Source organism: Prenolepis imparis, unplaced genomic scaffold (genome assembly GCF_030444845.1).
Source record: "Prenolepis imparis isolate NDT839.2.m4 unplaced genomic scaffold, iyPreImpa1.0 SCAF_10, whole genome shotgun sequence".
Taxonomy (NCBI): Eukaryota; Metazoa; Arthropoda; class Insecta; order Hymenoptera; family Formicidae; genus Prenolepis; species Prenolepis imparis.
Genome location: NW_028141168.1, coordinates 12,945,006 through 12,964,092, shown reverse-complemented (window position 1 = coordinate 12,964,092; position 19,087 = coordinate 12,945,006). Strand labels below are relative to the sequence as shown.

General features: G+C 34.5%; 5 protein-coding genes and 1 long non-coding RNA gene across 7 annotated transcripts; 3 read left to right on the top strand and 3 right to left on the bottom strand.

The window, feature by feature from the left end:
- Positions 1 to 1,169, top strand: LOC145941727 (uncharacterized). The gene is made up of 3 exons (XM_083047999.1): positions 1 to 600; positions 685 to 804; positions 951 to 1,169. Exons 1-3 carry the CDS (start codon positions 395 to 397, stop codon positions 1,012 to 1,014), a joined length of 390 nt encoding a protein of 129 aa, XP_082904125.1. The 5' UTR covers positions 1 to 394; the 3' UTR covers positions 1,015 to 1,169.
- A 608-nt stretch (positions 1,170 to 1,777) lies between these two features.
- On the bottom strand, positions 1,778 to 4,839 carry LOC145941684 (polypeptide N-acetylgalactosaminyltransferase 1-like). The gene is made up of 10 exons (XM_083047925.1): positions 4,788 to 4,839; positions 4,289 to 4,695; positions 3,985 to 4,173; positions 3,699 to 3,865; positions 3,448 to 3,622; positions 2,981 to 3,311; positions 2,678 to 2,863; positions 2,352 to 2,600; positions 2,124 to 2,267; positions 1,778 to 2,034 (listed from the first exon to the last, which is right to left on the bottom strand). Exons 2-10 carry the CDS (start codon positions 4,492 to 4,494, stop codon positions 1,885 to 1,887), a joined length of 1,797 nt encoding a protein of 598 aa, XP_082904051.1. The 5' UTR covers positions 4,495 to 4,695; positions 4,788 to 4,839; the 3' UTR covers positions 1,778 to 1,884.
- Positions 4,705 to 5,835, top strand: LOC145941729 (uncharacterized). The gene is made up of 2 exons (XR_014426202.1): positions 4,705 to 4,848; positions 5,121 to 5,835. It is a non-coding gene; the product is annotated as an uncharacterized LOC145941729 (long non-coding RNA).
- LOC145941688 (facilitated trehalose transporter Tret1-like) lies at positions 5,280 to 8,072 on the bottom strand. 2 transcript variants are annotated; one of them, XM_083047938.1, is made up of 7 exons: positions 7,867 to 8,070; positions 7,414 to 7,529; positions 7,174 to 7,246; positions 6,940 to 7,075; positions 6,315 to 6,805; positions 5,954 to 6,244; positions 5,659 to 5,835 (listed from the first exon to the last, which is right to left on the bottom strand). In XM_083047938.1, the coding sequence occupies exons 2-7, from the start codon at positions 7,491 to 7,493 to the stop codon at positions 5,809 to 5,811; spliced, it is 1,098 nt and encodes a 365-aa protein (XP_082904064.1). In that variant the 5' UTR covers positions 7,494 to 7,529; positions 7,867 to 8,070; the 3' UTR covers positions 5,659 to 5,808. The 2 variants fall into 2 exon arrangements, with proteins under 2 accessions (XP_082904063.1, XP_082904064.1); XM_083047937.1 differs by having other exon boundaries at positions 5,280 to 6,244; positions 7,867 to 8,072.
- Positions 8,073 to 8,844: 772 nt separating this feature from the next.
- On the top strand, positions 8,845 to 17,337 carry LOC145941660 (uncharacterized). The gene is made up of 5 exons (XM_083047880.1): positions 8,845 to 9,179; positions 10,220 to 10,341; positions 10,451 to 10,603; positions 10,699 to 11,078; positions 11,168 to 17,337. The coding sequence occupies exons 2-5, from the start codon at positions 10,221 to 10,223 to the stop codon at positions 14,912 to 14,914; spliced, it is 4,401 nt and encodes a 1,466-aa protein (XP_082904006.1). The 5' UTR covers positions 8,845 to 9,179; position 10,220; the 3' UTR covers positions 14,915 to 17,337.
- A 318-nt stretch (positions 17,338 to 17,655) lies between these two features.
- Positions 17,656 to 19,087, bottom strand: LOC145941724 (COMM domain-containing protein 3). Its single transcript, XM_083047994.1, has 4 exons — positions 18,937 to 19,087; positions 18,442 to 18,787; positions 18,083 to 18,354; positions 17,656 to 17,965 (listed from the first exon to the last, which is right to left on the bottom strand). Exons 2-4 carry the CDS (start codon positions 18,590 to 18,592, stop codon positions 17,795 to 17,797), a joined length of 594 nt encoding a protein of 197 aa, XP_082904120.1. The 5' UTR covers positions 18,593 to 18,787; positions 18,937 to 19,087; the 3' UTR covers positions 17,656 to 17,794.

The window sequence follows — 19,087 nt, the reverse complement described above, 5'->3', positions numbered from 1 at the left end:
AGTCAAAGTCGAACGCGCCTCGCACATTGACACGCGCTCTCTCTCTCGCAGCTCTCGCTCCGTGTTGCGCGCTTAGAATTGGCAACGCGTGTATGTGCGCTTGTAAAAATTAGGTCATGTGTTGTAAATATTTATTATATGTGTATATATACGTGCATTATACTTGCAGTACAGTCGTTTGAAATTCCTTGTTGGTACATATCATTTAAAATGTCCGAAGAAATCATTGCCAAGAGAAATACTCTACGCTTTATTAAAGAATTTATAAAATCAGTCATGCGTTGCATGAAAGATCTAAGAACTGGAGATACGACAAAAACTGTCACATTCTCGAGTAATAAACAAATAGCATTTATCGTACATACTGTGCGTTATGCATTAGAGATAAAAAAGAATGAAAAAAAGACTGAATATAATACTGATGATGAGACTTATGATGAGATTTATTATGAGATTGATGATGAGACTGATGATGAGACTGATGATGAGAATGTCGATGATTTTAAATTTCAGAGAAGTATCATTGAACAAGGAAACCCTCCTTTCAGAAAATACAAACTTTCCGAAAGTTAATTTACCCCAGCGAGACAAAGAGAAAAAGTAGGTTGTTTTGGAACTTGGTGTAATGTGAAAAATATATCGTTCTATTCCATAATTATTTTGTATTAATAATTCCATATTTAGATCTCAGAATGAATCTCAGCCTGCCGTCATTAATTTTGGTCCTTTTTTATCTGGCACTACATTAAAAGCTGTCGAAACCAAAACGGAGAACTCTCTGAATGCATTGCAAAGCGAAAAAAGGTAACATACAATTTAGAATTATTATTTCTTCAATTTTTCATTATTATTTAAAGTTTAATTATAATATATATAGCTTTCAAATTAACTGATTATTTAATTATCTAGTTCATTATCACTATATAATTTTACATATCATTTATTTGTAGTTTATTTCACGAAATCCTGCAATCTGCGTCAATGTTGGCAGATCTGACACTTTCGTTTATATAAGGAAGATAAAAAAATAAACAGTAATATCCAAGAAAACATTTCCAAGACTTCATTAAATGAGAACTTTCTGTATTCTGCATTGGAGGACATACAAAAGTCTATGGTAGACATCACCCAAAAAGTATTTCAATTCTACATGAACAAGATTCATATTCAAGAAATCGTAGATCAATTACAACTTTCTCTGGATCTTCATCAGTATCCTCTAAACTGCACGCAATGGGAGAAATGGGTATTTTAGCGGACAGACATAAAAGTACTAGCGCATTATCGTGTGGTATCACTCCTAGAAGATCAGAATCCCCAAAAATGGATAATTCGAGGTCAAATTTAACTTAATCAGTATCGTGTAGCAAGTTGTCTCTGGCTTGGACCCGAAACTTCCGAAAAATCCAAAATACGCCCATGTGAAAAACATTATACCAAAGTTTGTCTCCTTAAATAAAGAAAGGGCGCAATCATTATAATAAAATCGCAGGATAATAAATATATGTCCTGAATAATAAAGGTTTTTATTTAAAAAATTTATAATGAAAAATTTCAGTTTAATGCATGTGGTTAGCACATTTGTTTCTATCAATTAATATATCTTTATTCAACGATTTTAACAAAGAATCAAAGATAAATTAAATTAAGATAATTAAAGATATCTACAATTATCTATAATTTTATAGTTTTGTATAATTTTGACTTGTTTGAAAAATGAGGAATGATATATACATCACATGTATACATGAAAAAGTTTTTTAGTGATATTATCAAGTCTAATTAAATACATATATTTGGCAGAAATAGTAAAAAATTTTAATTCATTAATGTACAATTAATAGAGCATGTACTCTAAGTAGGCGAGTACATACAATAAATACATTATGTAGATAACATTTTATTATTGTAAAAATCAAATTTCCAAAATTGACCCGGTACATTAGCGCAGTTAATCGCTCGTACGTTCTCATCGCTATGTAGTCCAGTACCATCGAGACAGAGACCACTTTCTACATGTATTATTCTGCCATCCTATAATCAAAGCATATTATTCAATCATTTTCTCGATATACATACGCGCACATAATAATCTTTATTATTATAAAAAATCGATACAGTACATTTGTTAATATCCAGTCTTTTCCATCGATTTCATTATTGCACTCGGTCATTTGAATTTGGGCATATGGCTTTCGAGTGTCGTCAACAATTATCCCACAACTCTCTTCTTTCCGTAATTCGCCAGAATTGCTCAATGAGAAAAACTAAATTTACACAAATACAATGAAAAACTTTAGCGAAATTTGTCTTTAAATCAATATTAATTCAATCGACATTAATTTACAAACCTGACTTGGATATAATTTAGTATGACAACTGTATAAACCAAGATTGTATGGTTTATCTTCGTCATGTTGTAGATTATCTAAGCACAGTTGTTTACCGCGCATTCTGACACGGCCATATGCCACCGCATTTTCATCAGGGATAAACTTTTCTGGATAAATATTATCAAGATACCATTTGAAACTTTTGCATTTGAGCTTTTTACGCAACTCCAAACGTTTGCTTATATCTCCAAAGAGTTTTGGATTATCCTGCGAATTTTATTTACCTATGTGAGACAGAACATGTAACTCGAATATATAATTACTTGAATAATTTCTAATCTTACCTTGAATTCACTTCGATGGAGGAAAAATAATCTCTTGTATCCATCCATCCACACAAATGCTAAACGGGCAGTATTTATTCCATGAGTATCTTTATCATTTGGAAATTTATATGGATGAAAGTTGCGGAATATATGACCGACTCGAGAACAAGGAATGATTTCCAATGTACCACCACACTGCCAGATCTATTAAAAAGTATCAATTTATAAAAAAAAAATCTTATTAGGCTAATATTAAATTTTTGATGCGTGTAATTGCAATACATTACAAGTTTAATAGAGATACTTGGAAGTCTTACTTACTCTGAAGGACATCTCCAGATTTTCACCTCCCCAACCATCCATTTTATCATCATAACTACCAATTTGCCAAAAATACTTTCTGTTAATAGCAAACAAACCACCTGCCATAGTAGGAGACCTAGTTGGTGATATAGGAGAGGAACGCGATTTGATCTCGTGTTTTTGAATATTTATCCATGTGAAATGACCCGACCATGTAAATCCACCAACTTGAAAGAAGGACGATTCATTATCGTGAAAATATTCTAGTGTCTCCTCGGAAATATTATCAATTATTGGCATTAATACAGCGTTTTTATTATCCTTTACTCGCTGTAGCAATGGTTGTAACCTGTATTAAAATATTAAAATGTATACATAATAATGCTCTTTTAAGTTATTGTTATATTTAATGTATATAAAAATCAGATAAATATAACAGAGGAAGTATGTTTTCTAGTTAAATTAATACCAGTTCAAATTGATACCAGTCTTTGATAACTTCGCAATGTGCATCCAGGAAAACAAGAACATCGCCCTTAGCATTCCTAGCTCCGTGAAGACGAGCACGTATCAGTCCCTGTCTGTACGATAATCTCAATAACTTTACTTTTGCAGGTAAACGTGTTGTAAGATAATAATTCAGTTGTCCCTGAAGTTCTTCTATAAATTAACAAAACAAAAAATATATTTTTTGACACATTATCACTAATTTATATATTGATATTAATTTCTATACCTTCCTCACTGTGATCGTCGACCAAAATAATTTCTTTCAACAGATGTGATGGAGAATCCTTCAAAACACTGTGTACCGTACGTAACAGAACACTCCATGGTTCGTTATAAAAAATAATTATTACACTAGCGCTTGGTAATAATCTGTCATATGTAAGATTTGCACATCTATAATGTTTAAAAATCCATATACACATTTATAAAAACAATAGAGTAAAAATATTGTTACATGTATATGTTTAAAAAAGATCTCTCTTTAAATGCTGCAGCACAGATTAAATTCTTACAGTGGATTGCGTATATCTGGTAAATTTCTAGTTAATGACATCTTATTTGATAGAACAACATTCAAAGCTTTCTTCTTCAAGGCCGCTTCACCTCGAAATTTGTCCTTTCCATATAGATAAGCGGGTTTTCCATTTTCTCCAAGTCCAGGTACAACATTAGATTCTAATTTTAATATCTGTTCCTCGTACCTAAAATATTTTTTTCAATCGTAAGAGAAAGTGTGTGAAATAACTGAATAAAATTTAACATAATTGCTAGATATTAAACATAACGCAGAATCTACAAAATCAAGATAAATTTTACCTTTCCTTCTGTAACCTTTGTAACGCGATATCCACATCTTTTTGTCTTTGGGAATTATTGTCATCTCTTGGAAATGGCAGCTGATCCTTGTAACTCTTGGGATTGTCATCGGCACGAAATATTTGCCGGGCGATAACGAAAATACCGATTATGTACAACGTGCAAAATGACAATTTCAACACAAGAGTTTTGCGGTAAACCGACATCGTTCTTCGGGAATAAAATTCATGGCCCCATATAACCGATATATCCAATAATAATCAGTAATATGCTAATTACTGTAATTATTACTGATGTGAAAAAATGTTGGTTATGATAAAACAACACTTGTCAGCTTGCATATGTATGTTATTCTTTTCGACTACATATGTATTCCTTCACGGTCGTATATATATATATATGTACATCTGCAACAGGTGAAGAACAAATTGTCGGTACGGACTTTGAAAAATATCATATTAACATGACAAAAACTATACACATATGGTTCGATATTTACGATATGTTAACCGGATGCACTTACTACAAGCATAAAAAGAGAAAGAGAGAGGGAAAAAGAGGTTAAAAATCAAACATGTATTAGTGCCCATAATTGTATGCGTGTGTACAACATTTAACACATGTATATTTTTATCGCAAATTCTCTTTATCTCGGTTATATAATAATAATCCGTAGCAAAATAAAATTGCTTTATTCTCTTGTTATATCATAAATAAAAAAATTAATTTTGAAAAATTCGAATGTAAAACTAGCACTTTTTAAAGTGAAAGCTTTTAGAAATACATTATTTTTAAATATATATATATAAGTTGTACTTGTGTTTAATTCTAGGGTGAGGTGAATGTTGGGGAGTGAAAATAATATAATATTATACAAAATCCAAGATACTTATCTACAAAAAAGCACAATTATATATACATTATTTTAAACACATAACTATTCTACCAATCACATGTATATTATCACCATAACTTCATCACTTTTAGACCTTTCTCCAATTTATTGTTAAGATTTATTGTCTGAGAATTTATTATAGATATTACATTCCTTTTTGTACTGGATTAAGTAAACAGTATCTTATCAATCACCTATTAATATCATGCAAAATATGCAAATAAAAATAAAAGCAAGAAACTTTAGGAAGTTCTAGGAACAGCATCGTGTGTTTCTCTTTCTCTTGTAGACGAGAAACATTTTTCAATATCGGAAAAAGATTTACCCAAAGTTTCTGGCAAAAAAAAATACACAAAAGCTGTACCTATTAAGGACATAAAGCTAAAAGAGAAAAAGATACTTTCGATGCTCATGCATTTTGAAATATAAGGATAGTTCTTTACAACAGCAAACATCATTATATAAGCAAGAGAAACCATGAGACCCCCACCGATACCACGCATGGATACAGGCAACAATTCTCCAATCAACGTCCATGGTATATTTATAAATCCAAATGTACTGGTGCAGATGTAAGATAATACAAAGAATAATAATAACCATTTTTGATCTGGCATGGTTTCCTCTATATTACCATTTGCATCATATGACACTGTGAAATATATATACATTCCAGAAAGAAACATAGAGATAGTCATTCCAATTCCGCTAAAGATGCAGAGAACTCTTCTGCCATATTTTTTACTATAAAACACTGTAAGTATACTAACAACAAATCGAATAATGCCTAACATAACAAAGGCATTGTTCTCATCAAATCCCTTGCCAAATGTGCCACCCATTTCACGAAAGACGTCAAAAGCATAAAATATGATCACATAGCAACCAGAAAGTTGTTGCAACAAAAAAAGAAAGAAGAGTATCATTATAGGCTTATAGAAGCTCGGAGACGTAAATTTTTGATAATAATTTTTTACAGATGATATTATATTTTTTGACTCCTCATTGTTTGCTTGGTTTTCACACGTCTCCATGATTCGTGAGAATTCTTGATCGTAAATCTAGAAAACGTTTATCTGTTGAAGATATTCTAGCATGTAGAAAATATTGTGAAACTACTGTTGTACTCACTGTTTGTCGTCTGTTAAGTCGTTTTAAACTGCGTTTCATTTTGCAAATTCGTTTCTCGTCAAACATGCCGTTTGTAAAACACACAAGCCAGTAAGGGCTTTCAGGTACAAAATAAAGTGCAAAGAAAATGCAACATTCTAATGTGAGGAAAATTATAGCCATCTTGTGCCAGTTTACCAGTAAAGTCAGACAGCAGGTAATTAATATACCCAATGAAACAAATACCGAATTGAGGCACAGAAGCATTGGTCTGACTTGCGGATGTGCGAGTTCTGATATAAAAACCAATCCAACAGTCGTTAATCCCGCAGCAATTCCCGCTACAACTCGAGCCGCATAGAGGGTAATTAAGGATTTAGCGAATATCAATAAAACCCATGATATTATCGCGGGAAAACAAGATAACAGGCAAACCGTTTTGCGTCCAAATTTGTCCATTAGAGGGCCGACAATGATAGATCCTATCGGCAATGTTATTGTAACTAGGCTTGCTACAGAACAAAAAGTGCAAAATAACATATAGCATTACTAATAATTGCTATCAAATAAATTGCTAAATAAAACTACACATTCTGTTGTGCACAACTTTAGCTTAAAAATACCCAAATCTTGTTTTAAAACTGACCTATCCAAGACTCTTCTTTCTCGGTTATTTTCAGATCAGCACTGTCCGATTTTAATGCATTGGATAAAACTGCACTGTATGCCATATTTATACCAGCTTTTATAACCATGCAATGAATTATACAGCTTGCAATAATCTGAAAAAAATAATCATGTTTACTTGTAATCATTTTTTTGTAAATATCAAAATTTATAATGTTTATAAAAACATGAATATATATTATTAAAATCTTACTTGTGGTATTATATCTGTCATTGTTATTTTCTCCTCTACGGGGCTTGTGATAGAAACTTGTTGAAGAAAATTACTGCAAAAAATTAAAAATATTCTGTAGATTTTTAATGAATACAAAGAAAAACAATAACAGTAAAAATACATTCAAATTGATATACATATAAAATTCTTTTTCAAATATTCTTTACACACCATCTTATACATTAATTTATACTCTGTGCAAAAATCTATATATTTTACCTGGTTTCATTGTTAAATTTCTTGTCATTTTCTATTGTTGCATATGTCCTTCCATCAGCAACTTCTTGCATTTTATCCATTTCAGAAAATATCAAAATTTGCTAAAATATATATTTCTAAAATATATAGAGACATACGATAAATAATAAATATATAGCACACATGTAGCAATTATATTTTAATAAAAATAATAATTGGCATATTAAGATGTAGAAACCATAAAAATATGAAGATTAAACTAATTAATCTAATCTCTCAGATGTACATCGGAAATTATTTTTAGAAATTACTGTCATTCTTTAAAACTTTTCCTGTCATTCTCTATCGTTTGTATAATAGAATTTACTAATTGTAATCATGTATAGATACATATCAGATATATTTTTTTAGAAATTACTGTAATTTTTTAAAACTATTTCTATCATTCTCTATCGTTTATATAATAAAACTTACTAATCATAGTCACGTATAGAGATTGTAGTCATCCTCGAAAGTGCACTTGTGTAATTGACTCCAATTGATTTCAATCATTTCGTGTTATCGCACCGTGTAATCGTCCGTGAAAAAACTCGAGCTTATCTATGTAAATATTTGATATTTTGAAAATAAAAGTACAAGAAATGTGTCTCGCGAGTATAAAAATGTCAACACAACGGCATCTCTATATTATAACCCATCCATGCACGAAATGACCAATCACGCGTTCTTGCACGCAAACGCAGCGATATGATTGGATATGATTTTCACAAATCGGATTCGTGATTGGTCGACTCTTCTGACGTCAGGGGCTCGATTCTTGAATTCATTCGCAAGAGAAACGTATACGCAAATTCGGCTCTTACAGAAAAGTTGCAAGTTGATTGGTTATCGCATGGCTTTTAGCCAATCAACTTGCAACTTTTCTGTAACGCTGGGTCCACAATAGGTGATTTAAGCCCTAAGCCTTAAGAAATTGACCAATCACAGTCGAGTTTTCTCCTCATACTTGACTGCGATTGATCAATTTTTTAAGGCTTAGGGCTTAAATCACCTATTGTGGACCCAGCGTAAAGCCTAGTCTACAATAGAGTCGTAAGGTCGTAAACGTAAGAAATTGACCAATCACAGTTGAATTCGAGGAGAATAATCGACGATCTTACGACTCTATTGTAGACTAGGCTTAATCCAGCCTTGAGCCTGATTTCATGGTAGTCTCCTCTTTGTTTAACGACGCGTGGTGGGGGAACGAAGCCTTCGTTGATTCGTAGAATAAAAAAGTAGCGGGAATGAAAAGGTATTGATAGGTTTTGATAGACGGAGAAAGATGCACCACGAAAGCATGTTGTCTCTTTCTAAAGTTTTAACAGCTTTTTAACCAAACTGCGCAGTCTATATTTAATATGTCTATGCTTGGAACTAGACCGAAACGAGGCGCGCTGCGCAATGTTTTCGGAAATCATCGCACGCATGATTGTTTATCCGCCATTTTGTCCTGCTGCCGTACGCGCAGTTTTCAGAGAAAGTGCTGATCTATTTTAAGATGGATATAAGCGATTGAGGTGAATTTCGTTCGATCGAAACGGCGTCGTCGCTACGCGGCATTCTACGCGCGCTTACCGAAGGTATCGTCACGGGGGGATAATGTGAAAATCGTCTCCGCGGAGGGACAAGTATTGTGTGTGTATGATGGCAACCCGTGACAAGTTACATCTGACCCAACTTTCCTGACTTTTGAGGCCAAATGGCGATTACTAAATAAAACGGACGATTCTCGCTTCGTTCGTCACGTAAGTATCATCCGTAGCCGTGAATATCCCGCCGAGGAGTGCCAAGTATAATTCGTACTTACGCTTAACGCTTATGAAACGCCGTAAATATCTCGGACCGACGTATTATTCGTAGCCCTCAATGTTTTCTCAATTTGCACCGTTATCCGATATATCGGTTTCCCTCCCTCTTGAAAACATCACGAAAAAGAAATTATGTCATACGCAAGCAAATCTGATCTTTTATACATATAATATATATATATATATATATACATCTATACATATCTATTTATCCATATATATATATATATATATATATATATATATACACATTATACAAATCTATTTATCCATATATATATATCTATTTTATTTTATATATATATATATATATATGGATAAAATGGTTACATATATATATATATATATATATATGTATATATATATATATATATCTAACTGCTTTATGTTTTCTCTGATCTAGTTGTGCTACTTATTTTAGGCAGCTGTCACACCGTTTTTTAATTTACTTGTATCAAGATCTTGTATGCCACTTGTATCGCAGAGAGACATGATTATGTCTCGTGCCATCAGAGAGACAGATTACTCATGCACTGTTATATTTTTTATAATTAATTATGATATTGACTCAGTCCTAATTTAATAATGAGCTTTAAAGTATTCATTTGATAATGAATTATTTAATAGATATAGCTAGATTATACAGATAATATAGATTATATAGATTTTTGTATATGCACAGAATATAAATATATATTTTTTTGCTCTTAGTATACAGATTGTTGAAAAGATACTATTAAAACTTTATTAGCTTATGACAATGGTTGGAAATCATCATTTTACACTGCATTCCTTTGGTTATATTTGAATAAGTTACACATAATACATATTGGATAAATATTGTATATTATGTAATTAAATTGTATCATTTACAGTATATTATAATATGTTATATTATTACAGTATGTGAATTATATGTAACTTGTTAAATTACCATAAAGATAGGATATGTATATATATTTTGTATTGTCTTGTAGAATGTCAGGGCAAAGTGGTGGACATCGAGTGCAGTTGGCCAAGCTTAATGAGCAATTGACATGCAAATTGTGTGGTGGATATTTTATCGATGCCACCACCATTATAGAATGTTTACACTCATGTACAGTATCCCTCTATAATATTATATATGACATTGCATATGTTAATTTATACAACAGCTAATAGCTTAACGCAACATTATTTTAAGATATCAAATATTTTTTTTACAGTTTGCCGAAGTTGCATTGTTAAATATTTGGAGAATAACAAATATTGCCCAATCTGCGAAGTACAGGTTCACAAAAGTAGGCCATTGTTAAATATTCGTCCTGATCATACATTGCAAGATATTGTATATAAACTGGTACCTGGATGTTACCAAAGTATGTTTCTTCCTTAAAGAAGGAGAAATCTACTTCTTTATCACATATTATGATGTGCATTAACGATTAACATATAAACTTCTTTTTTCTTTCAGGTGAAATGCGATGTCGGAGAGAATTTTACGCGAAGCATCCAGAAGTGTGTGATCAAGCGATGTCTTCAGAAGCTCGTGGAGAACCTACAGAATCGCATATATATTCCGCAGATGAATCTCTTAGCTTATCCTTGGAATACTTTGATCCTCATACAAAGGATTTAAGTGAAGTAAATGATATTAAGGATGGCACGCAAAAACCCATTTTAAGGCGATACTTTCGATGTCCTGCAGCGGTTACAGTATTCCATTTACAAAAGTTAATAAGAGCCAAATATGGACTTAGTGATGCAAATAGAGTTGATATTATGTACAAAGAGGAACCGTTATGCAGTAGTTATACATTAATGGATATTATGTATATCTATCACTGGAGGCGGGTAAGTATTTAATTGATTTAATATTTAATTCAATGTACACATATAAATACCTTTGCACATAGTAATAGCATATCTCTGTTGTATTACAGAAAGTTCCACTACACTTGAGCTACAGGATATTTGAATCATCTTTAAAACGTATAAAATTGTCAGAAGACAATGCTAGCTATAATAAATCTTTAAAAGATGCTGGCATTGATTCTATTGAAATAAAAGATGAGAAATCATTGAAACGCGAGTGGAAAGAGGTGCAATTAAAAATATCAGAAACAGGTGTGATGAGTATAACCGATATATCAAGTACAGTACACAAAAGAGATGGAGGGATCGAAAATTTGCAAGATGAAAAATCTTCAGAAGAAACTATCACTTCCATTATAGAAGTGAACAAGACAGATTCGTTGATAGAAAATTGCGATGAGTCAAAATCATCTACTGTGGAAATAATGCAATCTACCTTGGCCACCGACACGCAAATAACGAAAAATCCAATATTTCCCAACTCGAGTAACGCACTCGCTACGAGTGACGTTAAATCTACAACAGAAAATTCATCGATTAAAAATTGCACGTCGCCAATTACTCAGCATAATGGGAATACCACGAAACAGGGAAATGAAACGGGAAATCGTACAGTCCCAGCAAAGTTACAACAAGACGCGCGTGAAGTAAAGGGCCGCAATCAAACCGTTAATGTCGAGGATAAACCAGGGCAGAAAACTATTAATCAACCGGTAACGCAATTGACGAAGGAGAGCGCAAATATTGTTACTGAAAATACAAATGAAGGGACGAAGAAGTTATCGATAAATAATAATAACAACAGTACGGATTTCAAGGCTGAAACTCAGAAGGAATGCGTAAAAAGTACAAGTGTAGAAGCGAAAACGGGGAATGCCGGATCGAAAATCGACGCGTTAAGCGCAAAACTGCAGTTTCAACCGAAAATGGGCCAAGTCAATAACACTTATTCCAAGAAAGCGCCAAAGGAAAAACGTGCGATTCTTCAGCAGAGTATGAAGAAATCCGACGTAAAATCATCGACCGAAGGTACAAAACTCCCTGATACAAAAACGCGAACGAATTGCGGGAATACAACGGCCAAGGTATCGGTCTCGTGTTCTACGGCAACCTCTTCGCAAAAATCAGTCGCGATAGCATCTCGAAACGCTTCCTCGGCAACGGATTCCGGTTCTGGTCAACAGGAAGCTGTCTACGAGAAGGATAATCCGAGTACGAGTATCGACGTGCAACAGGCGTTAAATCTACTGGAACAGAAAACGACGAACGTGCTCGTACAAACATCGACGGAATCTGTCCCAAAAACAAGTAGCAGCCACGCCACGAGTACGATAAATCAGAAATTACAGTGCACATCGAGTAACAACAACAACAATAATAATAATAATAATACAACCACGACAAATGAAGATATCACATCTACAATTGTATCGAATGCTTCTACGTCCACGATCAGTCAGACAACATCGTCGACAACGTTTCCTTATACGCTCCATGACATAGTAATTAACTCTCCCGCTATGAAACCGACGCTCAAGAACTCGAGCGCGACAGGCAGCTGTACGACGCTCCAAAAAGCATTGATGACATCACCTATTGTCGCTTGTTCAACGTCCAACAGTCAAGCGTCCCTTATACCTCAGTTCAACGTACAAACGCCCTCGATGAGCATATACTCGGTATCTATGTCTTTGAAGAATAACTGCGGTAACGCGAACCAAGGTGTAACCACCGTGACGGCATCGAAACCGACGTCCTTATGCTCGGTACCACCATGTCCGGACGCGATTCCTATATCCCTAATAAAGCAAGCGTCTATGCGCAAGCAGGAGGCGACTGCCAAGGGTACAAATCTAAATGAGATTTGTGCGAAAATTGGTTCCATCGGTACCGTCGGTTCCAAGATCAACGATATCTGCGCGAAGATAGGAGAAAACTCGAAGGAGAAGAACAGGGTGCAGGAACAGCAGGCGCGCGGTAAATCGGACGTACCGGATCTGCTTAAGATCAGCACGAAGAAGGGTCTCTCGTCGTCGCTGCCCAATTCGGACATGACGATTAAGCATATACCGAATATACCGAATGTACCGGTGTACAATCCGAGCAGCAACGCGACAACGATGGAGAGTAAGAGCGCCAAGCCCGGCTTGCCCGTGTCAGCCGGCGCTTTGTCGGTCTCATCGACGGTAACATCCTTGACACCGACGTCGTCGCCCCAGATGACCCAGAGAATGTCCTCCCTCAAGAAGCAGAGCCAACCGGTCGGATATAAAACGTTGCGCGACCCGCCCAAGTCCTGGAATCCGACGTTGTCGAAGAATAATTACGTGGCCGTGAAGAATCAAGCGAAGGAGATGCAGAATCAAACTCAGACCGCGTCCGCGTCCGAGGGCACGAGCAAGCAGATCCCGTCTAAACCGGCCAAGATCTTCAAGATGAGAAACGTGCCGCGATACCTGGGCAATCCGGCATCGGGCGTGAAGCCCATGTACGGAGTCACGAACGACTCGAAGGAGAAGGAACAATCGGTCGCTAATACGAAGAACAGCAGCGCCACCCTCAATATGATGAAGATCGATCCCAAGACCTTGTCGCCTATCGTTTCCACGGTCAATTCGCCGATCGTCTCGCCACCGCCTTATTCGCCGAACGCTCGAAGTTATCAGAATACGCCGTATCCGCGGGACATATGTCGTAGCACCGGTTCCCCGATATCGCCGAGGAACTCGCCGGTGAACATGCTGTCGACCAATCCGTTCATACCGTCTCCTACGCCTAACACGAATCCACGGCTCATATATTCTCACTTCCCACCTCCGTTTCCGGATGCCAGCCGATTCCCAAATCCCCTGATACGCTCGCCCATCGGTATCCCGCCTCCCAGTGCCTTCCACAGCAGTCTACCGCCGTCGATCAACAAGCTGTATCAACGATCAGCCAGCTACATACCGCAGACCACCGGTAGTTACTCGCCGGTATCCACCCAACCACCGGCGGTGCAGCGAATACCGCCCAGCACGCATTCGTCTTCGCCGAAATCGCCCAAGACCTCGTCACCGAGCTCGATCTCGTGCACGTCGTTCAACCTGGGGAAAGGGGAATCGCAGTCGCCGATCACGTCGACGTCGGTGGCCGACAGCGTCGCGCTACTTCTTTCCAAGAACGTGCCGGTACCGATACCGGTAGTCTCGCTGCAACGAGAGCTCAACGTGTTCAATCTCTCCAAGACCGGTGGCAGTTTAGGTCCGACCTCCAACGTCGTCGTCAAGACGTCGGACACGAGCAACGCCGACACGACCGAGCAGATCGTCAAGCAAAGTTCTCTCACAGCGAGCGCGGAGATCCCCGAGAATTCCAACTCGCCTAGCAGCACCGGCGAACGAAAGCAGTCCAAGGACGCGGATCCGGCGCAAAAGACGACGCAGGAGACGACAACGCGGAGTCCCAAAGAGGAAAGTCCTAAGGCGAAGCCTACGGAGGCGAGATGTAGCACCGAGAGCTCTCAGTCTCCCGACAAGAAGGAGAAGAATCAGGCGGCCAAGATCAACGGTGACGTTACAACGGAACAGTTTGCGAGTAAGAAGTCCAAGGAAGCGTCTAACAACGAAGCGACGAAACCAGCGGAGACGACTAGCGAACGAGACGGCAGCCAAGTGGAACGATCCTCGTCCAGAGAACGGTGTAGCATTCCGAGTAATAACGCTCAAGCTAATATCAGTGACTCCTCGCCAGCGAGCGAATCCAAAAACGACAAGAGTGGCGAGCAGATACAGGGTAAAAAGTCCGAAGTGCAAAGAAATAAAGCGGAGACGTGAGGATTAAATTGATTAGATTAATCGCGCGTCGAGATGACGGAACTGGGAATATCATAATAATTTAATCCTGTGTACAGGATTAAATTATTGATATTTACTGCCAGTTTTTAATTCTCTAACGCGCGATTGAGTATATCCCATATATACATATACTTGTGTGTAATGTTTAAAGATCCTTTTGCGCTCCCCTTTCGTCATCCGCGCGTAGCGAAAGAAATCACAAGAGATGTGCTGGTTAACGATGCTATATAGGCGAATGAATTTTTACAGTATGCATATTCCGTGTATATCCGGAACGAGAAGAGCCGGTTATGATCATTGTTGAAAATGCGTTCACGGCGTGTTAGGAATCTGTACATTTCTGTAAATAGCAATCGAAAGATCTAATATTATTTTCTATTATAAATGAGTTATTATATATAGATATATCATTACGTTGAGTACGTTATTTTATAAGCACACGTTAATTGCGAGGCCGTCTGAAATTTCTATGCGCGTATCTAATATCAATATTAATACCGTTAACGAATCACTTCCTCCCCCCTCCCGTTGTTATTATATACGCATACACATATGTGTATAAATGTATGACGTGTTCCACTTTTTATTATCATGTACCCCCTTCGATTATACATTTTTTTCCAAACTAATTTTTCTGCAGATTTTTTTAACGAAAATTTGATGGCCATTTACAATCATTTACAATATTTGAGCCTCTCAAAAGCGAGATTGATCAACTCCATCTTTTACAAATTTAATTTTAATACTAAAAAAATTAATTATATGCTTTGGGACGAAATAAAATTAAGAAATTTACAAAAAATGGAATTGATGATACATCATGCTATTAAAAAGTATAATAAGTTTTAAGTGGGACAGTGTCAAATATTTATCTTGTTTTGTTAGACATTAGCTCATGCGTTGCAATATTGAAACATACATATTTCGCGGATATCGATACAAATTGTGGAAACAGTGACCTTGGAAAAAAAAGATTACTCTATTAAAGTTACATATTTAAATCAACTACACACGATTTGTGTCTCAGTGCGTATATGTTTGCTGTTGATTTGTTAATGTCAGCGTTATGTCACACCTTAATAGTATATAATATCCGTTCTTGCATCTTGGATGCGAGAAATTTTTAAATGGGGATTCGAGTTATTCATTAGCATTAACTAGTAACTAAAAGTATCGCAGTCACTTTTTTTGTGTATAATTATGAAAAGACACAATGACTTGTAGTAGAAGAGATATTCACGATATAATGAGCACATACGTATGTTTATGAAAAAAAAAAAACATGTTAGGTATAGGTAGGTATAGGTGAACTAATTAAATCAATATAATGTTACCTAAACCTAAACTATACATTTTTATAACATAAGATTGATATGAAATTTATATAGTTTGCATCATTGAATATTTTTGAATAACCCTTTATTAAAGAGAATTGTATTTAAATTGTATTATATAGAGCAGTAATATTTTTGAGAAAGATAACTTTTTATTTCACGAAATTTCTATTTTTGCTCTCTATTATTTCTTTAATGATACTTTTTTTCACAAAATATATTTAACATTTGACACTATTCGTGTTATAATATGTAGAAATAAAAATATCAAATATTCGTATATCATAGTACTATAAAAATTTATAATATATATATAAAATTCTTATTTTGCAGCTTGAACCAAATTTCAAAAATAACTAACAATTTAAAAAGGTGTTGCTCTTTTTGTCAGACTCATTTTACAAGTATGTAGAATGAATGTACATGTATAAAAACTTTGATAAAAATGCAAATATCGATTATTATATTTGTAATTGCAACATTACATTTTATTTTATATGATTAAGTTTTAGTTTTTTTTTTTACTAATCCAACAAAAACAAGGTAACAAAAGTTAATTATTGGGGTGATTTTAAAAATATTCGAAGACTGCTGATGGTAGTGAAATGTCCGAGGCCTTATCGTATCATATATCGAGTAATTAATATGGAACAATAAAAATTATAAAATATATATATATGCTAATTATGTCAGAAAGAAACAAGAATATTAGTTAACGATTAAATACTGTGATCGTTACGTTACTTCGTCTTATATAAAAAACATATTTTAATGAAACAAAATTGCGCTTTTATAAAATGATCGTAAATTGTAATATTTTTTTCTATTCCGCTCTGCTTTTCAAGTTTTATTTCTCTTTCAATTTTTTTCTACCTAATCCAAATATCTTCATTTCTAATAATATATATGTATGTGCATTTTGTTGTCCATTTACATGATTGTGAATATTGATGAAAAAGTAAAGGAGCATAAATTGGAAAAAGTATGAACAAAAGAAGGCGAAAAACTTTGCTAAGAGACTTTAATGTTTGTATAGACAGTTTCTCTTGATATAAGATATGCTAAGCTTTATTTGTACATAGTGTATTATGGTTATATAAAAAAATTGCGTAATAATGGAGAAAAAGAATTATTAATATAATTCTATATATTTAATATTAGTAAGAATATATATACTATATATATATATATATATATAACTACATAGTATTTTTTTTGTCTAACAAAAATAGAAATTTTTAAATATATCGGGCTGCAAAACGAGGAGGATTACTGTATTTTTAATCATTTTTTGTATATGTGTATATGGTAAACATATACATGTATAAACGTATAAAAGTAATACAATAGTAATTCTATATACATGGATTAGGAGATATTCTTTTCATTAATGCAAAAATATAACTGACTGCACCTACATAAAAACTGTTTATTATTCAATATGAAACATCCTTCATATGTACACATTGTTGTACCGAAGCAACTGAAGAATGTATTTCCAAATTATAAGTTAGTAATTAGAGATTTATATATTAGAGATTTTTTCGATGTGCCTTACAGCATCCTTCAACTTGTACACCAACTCTTGTAGCTGTTGCACAGTGCATGTAAATGTTACATATTTCATTTCATTACATTTTCTTGTACTCATTCGAATATTATAAGTTGGCATGTCGGTAGAACAACAAGTGCTAATCTGTATTCAAAAACACATAGAATACACTTTATTTAATGTAACTTCTTATGCAGATATATATTGTTAGAACTGTGCTATGTAAAGTAATACACTCGTCAAAGTTATTAAAAAACTCACCTTAACACAATGATGTAAACGCCAATCTACATCTACTATGTGTGGTACACTGTCTCCTGTCAACTCCAACTGGGTCTGAATATCTTGTTTCTTGTTTATGTAAGTACTACACAATTTTTCAATCCTTTGTCCATTAATATGTTCGTTATGTAGAAAGATTTTTAAGCTCTCTTCATCATAATCGTATCTAGCAGCCTCTATAAAAAGGCAAGATATACTGGCAACGGCAGCCTTCACCAGATCTGATTTCGATGGATATATACTAGCGATGCCTAAGGATAAAAGGTAATTATGAACGTAGTATCTTGAGTATTTTTATATTATTCTTGAAACACAAATCGAGTTAAATTTATATTTACCTTTTCCATCGTTGACATTCTTACAGATGTAAGATACTATAACGTCTAATAATTGTAGAAATGCTTCTTCGGGTAAAACATTGCTGTTTTGAATGTTGGCTAGGCCATCGATTACTTCCCTTGCCAATTCCATTTTGGCATAATATAGCATTAGTTACATTCAACGATGAATAAGAACAGCTATATTGCTAGTAATTATTGCCTTAGCATCATCAGCAAAAAACAATGAACTAGTTTATATACTTGTGCTTCGGTAATAACTTGGATCAAGTTTTGGTGAAATTGCATTGATTTTGTGAAACTATATCGCCGGATTAGTTATATGTTGTTTCGTTCTGGTTTTTGCCTAAAACAGACAAAAGAAGCGATAAGAGGGAGAATTTTAAAGAATCTTTTCTCTTTTAATTCAACAATAAAAGTTATGAGGGTTAGGTTAAATTCTAATGTATATCAATTAACTTTTTATGAGAATACATAATATGTCATTTTACGAACCATGTTTCATCTCTCTTTGTTTTAAATATCAAAAAAGATTTACGAAATTTCTTGCCTATCGATAAATAATACAACAATAGTAACTGCTCTGCCAAACTGTCAAAATTAGTATAATAATTGACATCTCGCGCATGCGTAAAGGTGCCTTTTC

Bases quoted from the DNA above. Each gene is read 5' to 3' on its own strand.
- LOC145941724 (XM_083047994.1), bottom strand. From the start codon at position 18,592: ATGCTATATTATGCCAAAATGGAATTGGCAAGGGAAGTAATCGATGGC. The intron at 18,355-18,441 runs GTAAATATAAAT...TTTTATCCTTAG, and splicing joins GAATGTCAACGATGGAAAAG to GCATCGCTAGTATATATCCA. The intron at 17,966-18,082 runs GTGAGTTTTTTA...TTTTGAATACAG, and splicing joins GTTTACATCATTGTGTTAAG to ATTAGCACTTGTTGTTCTAC.
- LOC145941660 (XM_083047880.1), top strand. From the start codon at position 10,221: ATGTCAGGGCAAAGTGGTGGACATCGAGTGCAGTTGGCCAAGCTTAAT. The intron at 10,342-10,450 runs GTACAGTATCCC...TTTTTTTTACAG, and splicing joins TATAGAATGTTTACACTCAT to TTTGCCGAAGTTGCATTGTT. The intron at 10,604-10,698 runs GTATGTTTCTTC...TTTTTCTTTCAG, and splicing joins GGTACCTGGATGTTACCAAA to GTGAAATGCGATGTCGGAGA.
- LOC145941727 (XM_083047999.1), top strand. From the start codon at position 395: ATGAAAAAAAGACTGAATATAATACTGATGATGAGACTTATGATGAGA. The intron at 601-684 runs GTAGGTTGTTTT...TTCCATATTTAG, and splicing joins CAGCGAGACAAAGAGAAAAA to ATCTCAGAATGAATCTCAGC. The intron at 805-950 runs GTAACATACAAT...ATTTATTTGTAG, and splicing joins GCATTGCAAAGCGAAAAAAG to TTTATTTCACGAAATCCTGC.
- LOC145941684 (XM_083047925.1), bottom strand. From the start codon at position 4,494: ATGTCGGTTTACCGCAAAACTCTTGTGTTGAAATTGTCATTTTGCACG. The intron at 3,312-3,447 runs GTATCAATTTGA...ATTTTAATACAG, and splicing joins TGCGAAGTTATCAAAGACTG to GTTACAACCATTGCTACAGC. The intron at 2,268-2,351 runs GTTTGTAAATTA...GTGTAAATTTAG, and splicing joins CTAAATTATATCCAAGTCAG to TTTTTCTCATTGAGCAATTC.
- LOC145941688 (XM_083047937.1), bottom strand. From the start codon at position 7,493: ATGGATAAAATGCAAGAAGTTGCTGATGGAAGGACATATGCAACAATA. The intron at 7,247-7,413 runs GTAAAATATATA...AATTTTTTGCAG, and splicing joins AAATTTAACAATGAAACCAG to TAATTTTCTTCAACAAGTTT. The intron at 6,806-6,939 runs GTCAGTTTTAAA...TTTGTTCTGTAG, and splicing joins GAAAGAAGAGTCTTGGATAG to CAAGCCTAGTTACAATAACA.